We start from the raw sequence: 15,160 nt of genomic DNA, 5'->3' as shown, positions 1-15,160 counted from the left end.
ACACCATACTAGTCACTAAACCCCTGAAAGAAAAACCACTTCCCTTCCTTCTGGGATCTCTGCCCTCAGAGAGAGTCTCTTCTGTTTTGGTAGCCATTTGGTGTCTTCAAGCAGAGCTTCAACATACTTCATACAGATTTTCTGATCGTTCAAAACCATAGGCTTTTTTTTTTTTTGGCTGCGCTCACGGCATACAAAGGTTCTCGGGCCAGGGAGCCCACGCCACAGCAGAGACCCAAGCCACAGCAGTGACAACACTGGATCCTTAACCTGAGAGCCACCAGGGAACTTCAAAACTGCAATAGTTTTATAATTCACTTTTAAAAAATGTATCAGCAGGAGTTCCCGTTATGGCATAGCGGGTTAAGGAACTGGTATAGCCTCTGTGAGTGTGTGGGTTCCATCCCCGGCCTTGCTCAGTGGGTTCAGGATCCGGCATAGGTCGCAGAGGCGGCTCGGATCTGGTGTGGCTGTGGCTGTGGCATGGGCCCCAGATGCAGCTCTGATTCAACCCCTGAGCTGGGTACTTCCATGTGTCGCGGGTGGGGCCATAAAAAGAAAAAAAAAAATGACTCAACATATGCGCATCTCTTCCTGTCACCAAGGACTCTTTTTTTACACATTTCTTTTACTGGGGACGCAGGCTTTCGTCCTACGAATGAACCACAGTTCGAATCCTTACTGGAACACCTTTAGATACTGCATTTCATCAATTCTAAGCCATAGGTTTTTCACCCTTCAGCAAGTCTGAAACCAGGACGTCTTCCGTCCAAAACCTGTCTTGGTTTAACGCGTCTGTGCTAAATAAACCAATTTCATGCTTTACAGCTGATGGTGTCTCAGAGCCGACGACGAACGATGGGTCCAAACGCCGCCTACGCGAAGCTACCCCACAGCCCGTCAGCCGGGGGCAGTTCTGGGCCCCACTGTCCATCTCTGTTCTGGAAGGGGCCAGTTCCCGGAGACCCCCCTCTCCAGGAAGCAGAGCTTGAGCCAGTCGTTGTACCCGAGGGCCCCCTGGTAGAGGCGACACCGTCCGGACTCCAGGACCCTCAGTCCTGGCTGAGATGGAGGTTGGCTCTGCTCGGACCTTTCGATGGAGAGACTTCGTCAGCCTGCTACGTGGCAGCTCCGTTTCTTGGAAGCGCCTTCCCTTCTCCTAAACGGGGCCTCTAGCCAAGGATGTGATTTTTTTTTTTTTTTTCATTTTTGAGGGCCCCACCGGCAGCAGATGGAAGTTCCCAGGTTAGGGGTTGAATCAGAGCTATAGCGGCCGGCCTACCCCGCGGCCACAGCAACACCAGATCCAAGCCATGTCTGCGACCTACACCATAGCTCACAGCAACACCGGCTCCTTAACCCACTGAGTGGGGTCAGGGATTGAACCCTCATCCTCATGGATGCTAGTTGGGTTTGTTTCAATGGGAACACCCAAGGAAGTGTGTTTTGAAGGGTCCAAAGTGGTTTGTGAAATTAAGGCCCATCAATACCTGGCCCTGTGGCCTTTCGACAGCGTCAGGAAGCAAGCAGAACCCCGTCAGCAGGGCCTTCAGATGGAAGCCATCTAGTGACCTGGGTTCAAATCCAGACCCTGCCACCTCCTAGTGCGTGACCCTGTGCAACCTTCATTCCCTGACCGGAAGAACAGGGGGCTAAGGTCCCTGCTGCAGAGTGTTGTGAGCCTTGATGCGTGCTTGGGACCACAGCCGGCACACCCGAGGGGTCAGTCCACGTCGGCCACTGCTGGTCCCTTTCCTCTGAGGCATGGGGTGGAGACGGGGAGGGCAGGAAGAGCCAGGGCCTCAGAATCCTGGAGGGCTTCCTGACCAGGGCCCATTCTTCACCACATTTCCCGAGGTTGCCTGAGTGCCCGTTTCAGCCTGTCCTGCTGGGGTTGAGCCCTGGGTTTGTCCCGAGGCAGCAGAGCACACTGGTCAGACACACGGACCACTGCCTGTGCTCACATCCCAGCGGCATTGCTCACCCACGCTAGGACGTCAGGTAACTCAGTTTCCTCACCTGTAAAATGGGCTGATGTAAAGGTCAGGTGCACAGCTTCCAGGTAGGGTAGCAAAGCGGTCCCCACCTGCCCCAGGTGCTCGGCTTCCACTGGCCAAGCTCAGAAGGGGGCTGGACAGGGGGAGAAGAACAAGCAGCCTAGCCCATCACAGAGAGAGGCTTCTGCCTCCCCGTCTCCCTCCCAGAAATGCCATTTATGCCTCCGTCCCCTGGGATCGCAGAGTGGAGGTGGCCGGACCTTGGAGCCTGAGTGGGTTTGCTAAAGGAAGTCATGCCCTGACTCCTTGGTGGACGGAGTGGCCGGGTGGGTCAGCCTCCACCCCTTCCTTCACTCCACTTCGAGGTCCGACACTTGGCTCCGGGCGAAGGCAAGCTGCACCTTCCCCAGTAGTGGGGGCGCCTCCCAAGACACTGTTCTCACTCACGTCCCCTGGAGTGGCTCGCCTGGCTGGCTTTATTTTCCTTTTTTTCCTCTGAGAAACACCGTAACCAGAAAAGAAAAGCAGTGGGTGCACTTAGGCTTGACTGGTGCTGCTGCAGTAGGGGGACCAGTTATGGGGACCAGAGCAGGGGCCGTTCTCAGGCTCCATGATAAAGCGCAAGGCCTCCTGGCCCGGTTCTCTGAGCACCTCGGGGTTCCAGTTTGCCCCCATCGCTGCCCCGTGTGCCCCCTGGGTCCCACCGTCCCCACCCTAGCTGCCCTGCACGCCTCCCGGGTCCCAGCGCGCCCCCCACCCCTCGGGCGGACCCGAGCCCCCGCTGCCTTGGGAACCCCCAACCCCGACGCCGGATTTCGCGGGGCCCCGCCCGGTGACGCATTTCCAACCGCCAGGAACCTCGGCCGGCAGGCCAGGCGCGCGTCCGACGCCCCGGGGTCGCGCCTCGTGCACGCGCGCCCACCACGTGACCCGCGCCGGCCAACCGGCGCGCAGGGATTTGGGGGCAAAGCGCGGCCCCGAGAGCAGTTGCGGCGGGAGAGCGGCGGGCCGAGAGCGTGAGTCGCCCGCCCGGCGCTGCTGCTGCCCCGCCGCCCGCCGCGCGCAGCCATGTCCGAGGAGAAGCCCAAGGTAAGGGCCGTAGGGCGCGGGCCCGTGCTCTGCCTCCAGCCCACGCCGCCGTCGCCGCCGTCCCCACCCCCGCCTGCGCCCCGTGCTGCACCGCCCTCCGACCCGCCGCCGGCCTCTGGGGCCCGGGGTCCGCGGCGCCACCCGGCTTCCCCGGCCCCCTCCCCCGCGCCGCCGGGCTCCGCTCGGCTCCCCTCCCCCGCCCGGCCGCGCGCCCCGCCGCGCGCCCCCTCCCTCCGCCCAGGCCCCTCCCTCCGCCCAGGCCCCTCCCTCCGCCCAGGCCCCTCCCCACGGGGCCCGCCCCGTCCCGAGCCCCGCCCCTCCCAGGCCTCCCCCCCCAAGACACGAGCTCCACCCCCACGGCCCCGCCCCGCCCCCGAAGAGCCCCGCCCCGTTGTCTCGGCGAGTGGCACCCCTATCCTGGACCATCCTGGACCCTCCTGGACCTGACCCTCCTGGCTGGGACCCGCCTGGGTCTCCCCTCGTCCCCCTTTGGGACCGCCCCTCCCCAGAACCTCTTTCCTCTTCGGACTCTCCCCCCGCTGCGCCCCTCATGCCAGGACCGAAGGTCCTGGCCTGCCTGGGCCCTACTGCCCCTCGGAGGGCCTCCTCCTCAGCTCTCACTGCGGAGAGCCCGAGGGGGCGCAGGCTGGGGACAGGGGCTCTGAGAGGCCTGACCTGTCTGGAGGCACGGTCGCCCCCCTGGGCGTGCGCCCACCTCCCCCGTCGTTTACTGTGTGCCCCCTGCCGCCCTTCCCCCAGGCTGTCAGGTCTGCGCCCTTGAGTCTGCTGCGCTGGCCCTTAGCCCTCCCCCTCCTATTAAAGACGGGCTTCTGGACCCTTGGGGTCAGTGTTTTCCAAGTAGCAGATCTGCTGCGAGTTGAACGATGGCGTGCAGGCTTTCTCTGCTGCCAGCCCCGCTGGAGGTTCCCCCCCTGCAGCTGAGGCTGGAGCCCAGGAGGCAGAGCTGGGGTTGGGGTCCAGGGCACGGAACCCCTGGTCACCAAACCCCTGGTCAGAGACCCCCTGGTTGAGCCCCAGGTCGGGAGCCCACTGTGGGGCCTGTGAGAAGAGGTGCCCTCAGGAGCTTCCTCTCTCCGGGTGCAGTTGGAGCTTTGTTTTTTATTCTATTTTATTACTTCTTTTTCTTTTATTTTGGCTGCCCCATGGCACATGCAGTTCCTGTGCCATGGGTTGAATCCCAGCAGAGCTGTGTCCTATGCTACGGCTATGGTAACATTGAACCTTTACCCACTGTGCCTGGTATCGAACTCATGTCCCTCCCTGCCCCTGCAGAGACCCGTCAGTCCCTTTGCGCCACAGCAGGAACTCCTGCCTTTGCTTTTTCCTTGCGGCCAGTTACATTTCTCACTCAGCCTTTGCTAGCGCTCGCGCCCTGGATCCTTTGTTTATTGGAGGCTGAACACAAGCGCCCCTTCTTCATGCTTTCTGGGGGCCTCTTTCTGCAGTTTAAATGCGATGAAATACACATAGATCTCATTCCTTCGGTGTGTTTAAACTTAGCTCTCCCACGTGGTCCAGCCCACAGCCCAATTCAGTTGAATAAACTTGTTTTCACTGCTTTCCAGACAAGGCCTCGTGCCCCACCCCTGCCCACCACAGCCTCGCTGCCTGCCGAGCTCTCCTCTGGGCCTGGGGGTGGTAGGAGGCCCGCTCCAGCCCATCTTGGTGAAAAGAAAACCTTGGGATCCGTTGGGAGGCCAGTTCTGCCTCCCTGGAGAGCACAGGCAGAGGCCTGCTGGTCGGAACTGTGGGTCTTGTCCACCCCCTTTCTTTGCAGTAGTTCACTGGCTTATTGGGAATTCACCAGGGCCGGGCACAGGCCATGTGGTCTCGGTGCCTTCCTCTGCCTGGCCTTCAGCCCCTGCCCTGTCTCTGTCTGCTTTGTGCTCTGGCCCCTGCGTCTCATTGAACACACCAGTACCTTCTCATTAAAAAAGCAATGCATCCTATGTCCACATGCAAAGAGAATAAAGTTGGAGGCATTCCCCTTGTGGTTCAGTGCTAAGGAACCCTGCTAGTACCCATAGGTTTCGGGTTCGATCCCTGGCCTCGCTCGGTGGATTAAGGATGTAGCATTGCTGTGAGCTGTGGTGTAGGCCACAGACGCAGCTTGGATCCTGCCTTGCCATGGCTGTCCTGTTAGGCCGGCAGCTACACCTCCGATTGGACCCCTAGCCCGGGAACCTCCATATGTTGCACATGTGGCCGTAAAAAAAAAAAAGACTGAAGTTGGATTTTTCTTGTCACTATATGCAAAAATTAACTCAAGGTGGACCAAGGACCTAAAACAGTACAACTCTCGGGAGAAAACAGAGGAAAGCTCCATGACATGGGACCTGGCAGTGGCTTCTTGGATGTGACACCAGTGGCACAGGCAGCATGAAGAAAAACAGACAAACTAGACTTCGTGAAAATTGTAAAAATTTTGTACATCAAAAAACACAATGGGAGTTCCCATTGTGGCTCAGTGGTATGAACCCGACTCGTATCCATGAGGACGTGGGTTCGATGCCCGGCCTTGCTCAGTGGTTTAAGGATCTGGCGTTGCTGTGGCTGTGGTGGAGGCCGGCAGCTACAACTCCGATTTGACCCCTCGCCTGGGAACCTCCAAATGCCATGGGTGCGACCCTAAAAAGGCAAAATAAGTCAATGAATGATTTTTTTTAAGTGATCTCAGGGCAAAGATGGACTTGCCCTCTGTGGGTTCCGGGGTCCGTTAGGCGGGTGTTCTCCCTCGAATCGAGTCTGAAGACATTAGACGTGGGACGTGTTAGAAGTTCTGTGCGGAAATCAAGGCTTCTGGGCAGAGGTGGGATTGCTGGAGCGAGGGGGGAATTGGGTTGGTTCCAATGATGTCGGGGAGACCAGCCGCCGCCGAACGCTGGCCTTTGAGCGGCGGGCAGTGGGGAGGCGGGCGGAGGCCAGATCCGCGTGTCGTTGCAGGAGGGGGTGAAGACGGAGAATGACCACATCAACCTGAAGGTGGCCGGGCAGGACGGCTCCGTGGTCCAGTTCAAGATCAAGAGACACACGCCGCTCAGCAAGCTGATGAAGGCCTACTGCGAGCGCCAGGTGCGGTGGTGCTGGAGCGCCTGCGCGTGCCTGCGTGTGCACGCGTGTGCACTTGTGTGTGCGCGTGTGCACCTGTGTGTGTGCGTGCCTGCGTGCCTGTGTGCATGTGTGCCTGCGTGTGTGCTTGTGTGTGCCTGTGTATGTGCGTGTGCCCCTTTGTGTGTGCGTGCCTGCCTGTGTGCTTGTGCTTGTGTGTGTGCACGCCCCCCCTCCCCGGAGGCCCTCCCTCTTCTGTCCCGTCTCCTGCAGGCTGGCGGTCGCTCCATCTTTAGCAGGTAGGGCACCCGTTGCCCCTGGTCGGGTTGCCTGGCAAGTCTTCCTGGTGCTGCTGGGATCATAGCGGGGGGTTCGCGTCCCCCTTCTCCTCCTCGGCGTCTGTGGAGACCCGGCCTGGCTTGGTTTCCAGACAGTGCTTGATTCTTGCCCTTTCTTTATTGCTCTTCGAGGTCGGGAGCAGAGGCTCTCATGCCCCCCACAGGGACCCGTGAGATGGACCGCTTCCGTGTCCCTCTCGTGTGAGCGGGACTGTGTCCTTGGGCCCCCACGGGAGCCGGTCCTTTCTGGCGGTGGCGTTTCTCCGGATGCTTTGGAAATAGCGGACCTCAGTTCCTGTTCTTGCCTTGGATGCTCTTTGCCTGGGCTTGTGCTTGTCGCTGTTATGAAAAGCACCTGAAACTCCACGCCTTCGTCTTTCTCGCCTCGCTTTTCAGACCTTGCTCTTCAGAGGCCATCACTGCCCAGCTTTTTTCCTGCGTTTTCGGGGTGCGCGTGTCCGTGCCTCTCCTCCTCGTCCTCTTGATTTGGAGGTGGAGTTCTCCTGGGACAGGTGGGCTGAGCCCTGCCACGCCATCCGCGCCCACCCGCAGCCCCTGTGCACAGATTCTGGCCTCGACGCCAGTCCTTTGCTCTGGAATCTCCTGATTCTGTCGTGACTGGGGCGGAGCTGCGCTGCTCCCAGGGCCACACGGCGACCTGTGCTGATTTCTGGCTCCTGCCCGAGCCTGTTTCTCCTGGCCTGGTGGCAGTTGTGTGTGTGCCCCGTGCCCCGTACTGCCCGCCCTGCTGCCTCACCCCCACGCCCTGGGTCTTTGCTGTCCCGTCGTCCCTCCCGGGGCCCCTCCCTTCCTGCCCCACTTTGGAAGGTTCTGGAAGCATCCTTAGTCCTCTCCTGTGTGTTTTCTGGATTGATCTTTCCTCCCTGTTTTGATGGAGCGTATCTTCCTGTATCTTGTTCAGAGAGTGTGTAAGTGCTGCGTGTCTGAAAAGTGAATTGCTTTATAAACCTTCACACTGACTATTTGCAAATTTCTTCCCTTTTTTTTCAGGGCCGTGCCCACAGCATGTGGTAGTTCCCAGGGTCGGGGTTGAATTGGAGCGGTAGCCACCAGCCTACACCACAGCCATGGCAATGCCAGATCTGGCCTACACCACGGCTCACGGCAACGCCAGATCCTTAACCCGCTGAGCGAGGCCAGGGGTCAAACCCGTGTCCTCCTCAATACAGGTCGGGTTCGTTACCGCTGAGCCATGATAGGAACTCCTGAATGTTAGTTTCTAGGTTGAAACTCATTTTCTTCTTGGGGACTTACTGCAGCATTTACTTGATTTTCCACTGCTGGTGTGGAAGGTTCAGTGCTGCTCTGACTCTGCCCCCTGGTGCCTCTCTGCCAGCTTTAGGGGCCTGATTGCGTGATCCGAAATGTCACTGCCGTGGGCTTTGAGGCAGGTGGCCTTTTCATCTCCTTTGCTGGGCGCTTTGTCCAGACACTGTTGGCCTCAGGCAGCAGGCCTTGGCCAGCTCCTGGGGAGCGTGTCCCTCCGTGGCCCGCTCCCCTTCGTTTCGCCCTGCCAGCCTGCAGCACCTGCTCCGTGGGGTGCGTTTGCATCATTTCTCCCCGTCGTGCGTGGGGTTGGGTGGCTGTTGGTTTCCTCTCTGGGAGGTTTTCTGAGTTTTAGGGACAGGCTTGCTCCTGTCATGATTTCTCCTTTTCAGAAGGTCTCATCCTTTCCTGTTTTCCGAGGCTGCTTTTCCCCGGGGGGAGCTTTGTGTTCTCCCCTGCCCCAGGGCTTCAGGTGCGCCTGCGTCTCTGCAGGTGCGTGGGCGCACACGTCCGGATGTGCGCCGACCCCTCTCCCCCTGTGCCCTCCTCGTCTCTTGCCTGCTTTGGTTTCATCCCTCGCGGGGCAGAGTCTTTCTTTAAATGTCGCCCCTCCCTGGCTGAGGGCTCTCATTTCAGAGCGAAGCCCCAGGGGTTCCTGTGTGCTGACCGTGGCTGCCTGGCTCGTGCCTGGCGTCCTGAGGCCACCTCTCCAGAAAGTGGGCCTTCTGCCCCCGGGAGGGCCAGAGCCTGCCCCGCCCCTCGGGGTCGGGCCGCCACCTGCCCTCGGCCTCCCCTCCCCCAGCCCGGCTGGGCTCCAGTGTTCACAGCTCTGGGCTTCCAGCTTCCAGCCCAGAGGTGACGTCCTTTGTCTGCTAGCACATCCCTCCCCCGTGCTCCTTGTCCTTGTCGCTTATGCCTTTCTCCTTTAGGTCACGTCACTAGGGTTCAGGAGGGAGCAGAGAGGTGTGCCTTGACCCCCCCGGCCACGCCCCCCTGCCCCTCAGGACGTGGCCTCATGGTTCCCTGACCGATTTCTGAGAACTGCCTCAAGGGGAGCGGCGGGTGGTGCCCACCGCGTGGAAGTTCTGCTCCGCTCCCAGCGGGGCGGCAGAGGGCAGGGCACCGGGAGCTGGGCGACGCCGACACGGTGACTCCTGATGTGTCACCGCGGGGCTTCCTGCGAACGCGGCGCACCGGCGAGGCCTTGCGCTCAACTGGGGCATGCGCCCGTGTGTGCGGAAAGCTGGCATTTTGACACAAGTGCTTGGTTTCTTTTCAGTTAATGTGTTGGCAGGAGCTCTTTCAGGACGGTGTCTTCTTCTTTTCAGGGCTTGTCGATGAGACAGATTCGGTTCAGGTTTGACGGACAGCCGATCAATGAAGCAGACACCCCAGCACAGGTATGGGCCGCTGCGCGGGCTCTACTCGCTCGAGGGCTGCGCCACCTGCATTTGAGTGGCCGCCCTCTGAGAGCCGCTAGTTGCTGCTCCGCTGGAATACCTTACATGTCACCAGTGGCTTTAATTATCAGTTTGAGTTTTTGTTTTGAAGGTTAGTTTTTCGAGTGAGAAAGACGTCCTTGGTCAGCATCGTCCTCGGTGTTGGGAGGAGGAGGAGGGCTGGGTGCTCGACGGAGCGGCCGGGGTTGCGGCCGGGCCGGGGTGCCTGTCCTCAGCCACTCCGGGCTCCAGGTGCGCTGGGCAGGTGATCACCACCCACTGGTCGCCTGGATGCCGGGTCTGCAACGTTAGCCAGTGCGCCGCTCGATGCCTGGTGTCCTCCTGTGCCCTTGAGGAGCGCTGGGTGCCGGGGTGGGCGGCTGGACGGCCTTGGGATCCAGAGCCGTGTCAAGTGGGCCTGAGCTGTGGGCATCAGGGGTGGGTGCGAAGGGGCTCTGCTCCTGGTGGGGAGTCTCCGGCCTCGGGATAGGGAGGCCCCAGTGGTGTCTGCGGCAGCCCCCGCCCCCATCCCCAGCCCTGGTACTTGGTTTCTCAGTAGTTTCTGGGGCGCATGGCTGCCCCAGCCCTGGTTCGCCGGTGTGAGTGGCAGACGCTTCCTTTCGTTTGGGGAGCAGACAGAGGTCTCTGCCACGTCTGAGAAAGAGGCAGGCAGGAAACACGTGTCTGCCTGGCCTGGGGTGGGTGGCAGGGGACCCCTTCCTGTGGGTGCAGTTGGCGTGGCTGTCGCTGGCGTGGCCTCTGGTCCCCAGGACTCATGCTCCTGAATGGGGTCTGATTCTGTGTCCCTTTCAGTAAATCTTAGACACTTGTTTATTTATTTACTTTTTAGGCCAGAAATAGGCTTAAGCTAGAACGCCCGTGTTGGGGGGGGGCTCTGTCTAGGTTCCCCGTTCCGCGGGCCCGCAGGTCTCACTGCAGGAGCCGCAGTCCTGATTGCCTCGTGGCCGTCAGAAGTCTGGGACTGAACGGGGGAGCCCGAGCTGCGACTCTTCCTCAGGTGCCCCCGCTTTTGTAGGCGTTTGCCTTTCCTTATCAATTTTGGAAAACTCTCCTCCGTGTGTACAAAATGTCTTGGCAAAGAGCACATCCAAGCCCGACTCAGCCGGCCATCGTTTCTGTGTGAGGCTGTCCGGTGGACGGCTGCGCGTTAAAGAAAGGGACAGACAGGACGCGGGCGAGCCTCGGGAGAGAGGCCGGCGGGCGGCTCGGGGCTCGGCGAGGCCTGTTCATTTTTAGCAAGACTTGGTTTTCCTGCCGGGTCCAGTCCTTCGGCGCGGCCGCTCTTGGCGGAGTTCTGCCGGGCAAGCCTGCTGGGCAGGTGGCTCTTGGGGACCCACAGGGAGCCCCTCCCCGCGGGCCCCCCGGGGCGGCTCGGAGCCTGGGCGCTTTGGCTTCTGTGGGGAGGACACTAACTGCCCGCTGTGCCCGCAGCTGGAGATGGAGGACGAGGACACCATCGACGTGTTCCAGCAGCAGACGGGGGGCTCGAGGCGAGCCGGCCGCCTCTCGGGGTGCCGCCTCTAGAGGGACTGTCCCCGGGTCACCGCGCCTGGTTGCTGTTGAACGGTGAAGCGTGACCACGCCGACCAGGAAGGAGGCTGCAGACACCCGGGGACCTTCAGCCAAGGGCTTTCCTCGGTGACACGCGTCGAGCGCGGCTCCGCTCGGCCCGTCTCGGCGGGTACCTTTGTTCGGGTAAAATGCAGCGCCAGGGCTTTGGGGTTGGCTTTTCCTTTCATTTTTGGTTTTTCTTCCTCTGATACCGTTTCCTTCAAACCCGAGGCCTGACCGTCCACCCTGGGCGCCGGCCCCTTGTCCCAATCATGCAGCGAGCTCCCCGCCCGCCCGGCTGCGCTGCGCCTGGGGCCGTGCTTTGGGGGCACAGCTGGGGTGGGAGACAGACGCCTTTCTTGTGAGCACAGGACTTTTCAATGCTAAATGTTACACAGGGAAGCTTTGACAGAATAGAGTCAAGTTGCAGGGAAAACACTGGAATGTTTCTTAAAAGGTAAGAAGTTTTTCAGGGACGTGGCCCCGGGGGGCCTGGGGCCCAGGCCCTACCACGGCCCACCGCCCACGGCCCAGCGCCGCTGCCCGGGCACAGCTTGGTGCAGAGAAAATTGGCTTTCCCCCTTTTCTGAGTTAGCAGGAAGTCATTCCCACATTTCTCACGGGTCATAGTGCCAGGGCCTCAGATTTCTTCTGGTGTTTTCTTCTGATGAGTAATGATGGTCTGTACATAAAAAGGAAGATGAACATTGCTGGGTTTGCGGTTGGGTTTTTGCGTAAAGGAGCCGCTTCCAAGGGCGGCCGCAGGCGAAGACGCCGCGGGGGCCTGGCAGCTGCGCCCCGCTCGCCCGGTCGGTGTGCAGCGTGCGCTCTGAGCTCAGCAGCTGGGGTGGGCCCCGTCCTGCTGGGACGGTCCTCCTCCCGGCCTTCCGTGCGGACCCGCTGCTGCCCGCTGGCCCGGGCCTCCGCTGCCCGTCTGGTCCCCCGGCCGCCGCCGCCGCCGCCTCTCGCTTGCCCGCCGTCTTGCTGAAGGTGTCTGCGTCCCCTTGGCGTTTTGCTCTTCGGGCGCCAGGGGGATGTCTCCGCCCCTGTTTGTCCATCACTCGTGTCCCTCACCACTGTCGCAGTAAATACAGTTTGGGATTCTGTCGTGGCCGTGTGTCGAATCCTGCATTTGGAGGGTGGGCTCGGTGTCGCATCCACGTTTGCAGCGACCTCCTGGGAGGCCTCGCAGACTGATTTCAGGGCTCGTTCTGGCGACCCCGCTGCCACCCCGTGGACTCCCGGGCGGGTGGTGCCTCCGCCGAGGCCACCCTCTCGCCCTCTCAGGCTCTGCTCCTCCCTCTCCTGGGAGTTGTTGGTGCTGTGAAGACGCAACGTTTCACCGGTTTTGAAATGCAAGTGAGGACACGAGCTTGAGAACGCCCTGCACGGTGACGCCGGTGTCACAGCGCTGGGGAGACGAGCACGCGTTGAAACGTCAAGGGCAGCTGGCAGGAGAGCACTTGATTCGGCTGCAGCCGCAGCAGGAGGATTGAAGCGGGAGGATCTCACAGTCCAGGGACGGAGTCATGTGCCAGGGACCGGGGGAGGGAGGAGGGGAGCAGCCCCTGCACCTGTCGGGGGCACTGGCCCGGGGGCCTGAGATTAAGGGCAGCACGAGTTTCCTGGGGGGCATTAGAATGTGCTGCCTGACTGTCACCGCAGCACCCACGAGGAGAGCTGGGAGTCTCTGAGGTTGTCTTTTATCTTTGAAATGTATGCAAATTGTGCATCTGCAGGAATAGGTCTGTTGATATTAATCTTTTAAAAATATCTTATAAACCTAATTCCCAGAATCTTTGGGTTAAACTGATGCCCGAGAGGGAGGCAGGCCCTATTTGTCCTGTTGTCAGGGTCCTGGGTCCCAGCTGGCACTGTGCCAGTTTGAGCACCAAAAGCCCCACATCCCAGGAACCCTCAGTCCCAGGCACACGGGGCAGTGCCAGCCTAGCTGAGATGCGCTGCGCGGGGGGAGCGTGCGTGAATACTGGCTCTCCCGCAAAACATGCTTGCGTGGAAAGGAGCTGCCAAAAAGCAGAACTTGAGTCCCCAAATCCAGAAAAGCCTCGACTTGTATTCCCAACTTGCTGGCCTCTCAGTGCGCAGAAGCCTTTAGGTGTCACACATCTGCTGCTCAGAACCCTTGGGATACCAGGACCACGTGACCCCAGCTGAGAATGCCAGACTTAGTCAATACAGGGCGTCCAGTACCACCTGAATCTTGGAGGGAGGGAGGGAGGGAGGGAGTGGCGGCCACGAGGAGGAAGACGCGTGGAGCAGAGCCTGCTTCGGGGGCAAGACTGTTGCGCCGGCCACGTGGAGGTAAGAGACTTCCACCTCGTGGAGCAACTTGTATTTTGGTTCTTGTCACTTGACACTAATCCCGGTACAAGCTATGAACACACATAATGCTCCCACGATAAGCCAGTGACGTCTAGAAAAGTAGCAGTGACACAGACACAGATGCAGTTAAGAAAACACCTGGCATCTGGCAGGCACTGTCATCCAAGCGTTGTGATGACATGGCTTTTCATCACCCAGGCTTCCTCAGTGGGAAAGTGCCGTTTCCTTTAGTAGCCGTGGAACCACACCCTCTGACGTCTGGCCTGAGGGGCTGGAGTGGGGTTTGACCACAGAGAGGGCAGCTACTGGGACCCGAGGAGGAGGAACCCTCATGAGTGTTTGTGCAAGTCCATTACTCTTTGAAGCTGTCTAAAGACATCTTGGGAGTTCCCATTGTGGCGCAGCAGAAATAATCAGACTAGCATCCGTGAGGACGTGGGTTCGAAGCCTGGCCTCGCTCAGTGGGTCGGGGATCTGGGATTGCCATGAGCTGCGGTGTGGGTCACAGACGTGGTTCAGATCCTGCCTTGCTGTGGCTGTGGCGTAGGCCAGCAGCTGCAGCTCCGATTCAGCCACTAGCCTGGGAGCTTCTCTATGCCTCAGGTGTGGGCCTAGGAAAAAGTACCATGTCGTCTCCATAACTTAGCACGTGGCCATTTGAAAAGGTCGCGTCGGAGTGGATTTTGGGGACAGACACCTCTGCCTTAACAATGCATAATTGTGAGGTTTGTTTGCATTGTTTTATTCAACTCAACAGAGAATTTCTTGCCTCGTCCAGGCACTGAGGCTGCATCCAGGCACACGAGATTACAAATTCCCTGCCCTCAGGGGACATGTATTGGGTAGAGGAGACACATAACAAGTCACATATTATGCTAGAAAGCAGCACAGGACATTACACAGGAGCTTCTGTAGAAGCCTCTGTTGGGTATGTGCTGTGAGGACATACTTTTCTTTGGCTTTTTAGGGCCGCATCCGTGGCACATGGAGGTTCCCAGGCTAGGGATCCAATTGGAGCTACAGCTGCTGGCCTGCACCACAGCCACGGCAATTCCAGATCCAAGCTGTGTCTGCGACCTACGCCACAGCTCACGGCAATGCCGGACCTTTAGCCCACTGAGCAAGGCCAGGGATCGAACCTACAACCTTATGGTTCCTAGTGGGATTCGTTGGCGCTGCGCCACAATGGGAACTCCAAGACTTCACTTTTTAAAAAGGTTTACATATCCTTGCATGGCAAAGCTACCAAGCACTAAGAGTGCCGACTTTTTCTAAAGTAAGGGGGATTCTAAGAAGCATCGACAGATTGCCCAGAGACAGTGGGGCGACCAGTAGAACCTCCGCGAACACTACGAGAAAAGGACACCCTAGTGTAGTCACCTGGATGCACATTACCCAGCTGGGGAAGCCGGAGCCTCAGGGAGCCTGGGGCCGGGTGAGGGGCAGCTGGAGGGGGACGACCACCCTTGTCGGCCTCCTGAAGCAGTGGTCCGGGGACTGTCAACGGGGCCGTGGGCAAGTCTGGACGCGCTGCCCCCGGTCCTGCTGGTCAGCCGGCTGTTGTGGTGGAGGTCGGGGCTGTCGGGCTGCTGCTTTGCTCCCTCCTGTCTCCCAAAGCTCCTCTCTTGGCCAAGCTGAATCCAGAAACACCGACACGGAATAAGGCCACCCCAATCGCCAATCTTCTCACTTAAAACCTAAAACCGTGAGGGTAGCCACAGGGGCACCAAAGGTCTTCCATGGACCTTCTCGTTTTAACTGCATTTGGGCCTCAAAGTCACCTCCTCTGAATGACACAGGGGTGGGGCAGCGAGCGAGCCCCGATACGGTCCATGTGCCAGCGTGTGCATTGTAGCCCACCGGACTGGCGGTATCTTCTTTCTTCCCCTTCTCCTGGTACTTTCAGCAAGTAAGCCATGTGAACCCCACTCTTCCAGCGGGCCGGCCGCCGCCCGCCCGCGCCGTCCCCCACCCTCTGCCCTCCACCCTCCTGCCCCCTCCCCGCCGTCGGGACCGCCCTGAGGCC

The 15,160-nt window shown here is 59.8% G+C and overlaps 1 protein-coding gene across 1 annotated transcript; it reads left to right on the top strand.

Annotated features, from left to right (window-relative positions):
* SUMO3 (small ubiquitin-like modifier 3) lies at positions 2,843–11,902 on the top strand. The gene is made up of 4 exons (XM_003359010.2): positions 2,843–3,086; positions 6,051–6,179; positions 9,109–9,180; positions 10,672–11,902. The coding sequence occupies exons 1-4, from the start codon at positions 3,066–3,068 to the stop codon at positions 10,762–10,764; spliced, it is 315 nt and encodes a 104-aa protein (XP_003359058.1). The 5' UTR covers positions 2,843–3,065; the 3' UTR covers positions 10,765–11,902.

This window comes from Sus scrofa, chromosome 13, assembly GCF_000003025.6.
Source record: "Sus scrofa isolate TJ Tabasco breed Duroc chromosome 13, Sscrofa11.1, whole genome shotgun sequence".
NCBI lineage: Eukaryota > Metazoa > Chordata > Mammalia > Artiodactyla > Suidae > Sus > Sus scrofa.
This window is presented reverse-complemented; position numbering and strand designations above follow the sequence as displayed.

Excerpts from the sequence above, each read along its gene's own strand:
- SUMO3 (XM_003359010.2), top strand. The coding sequence starts at position 3,066 with ATGTCCGAGGAGAAGCCCAAG. Across the intron at positions 6,180-9,108 it reads AGGCCTACTGCGAGCGCCAG|GGCTTGTCGATGAGACAGAT; the intron begins GTGCGGTGGTGC and ends TCTTCTTTTCAG. Across the intron at positions 9,181-10,671 it reads AAGCAGACACCCCAGCACAG|CTGGAGATGGAGGACGAGGA; the intron begins GTATGGGCCGCT and ends CTGTGCCCGCAG.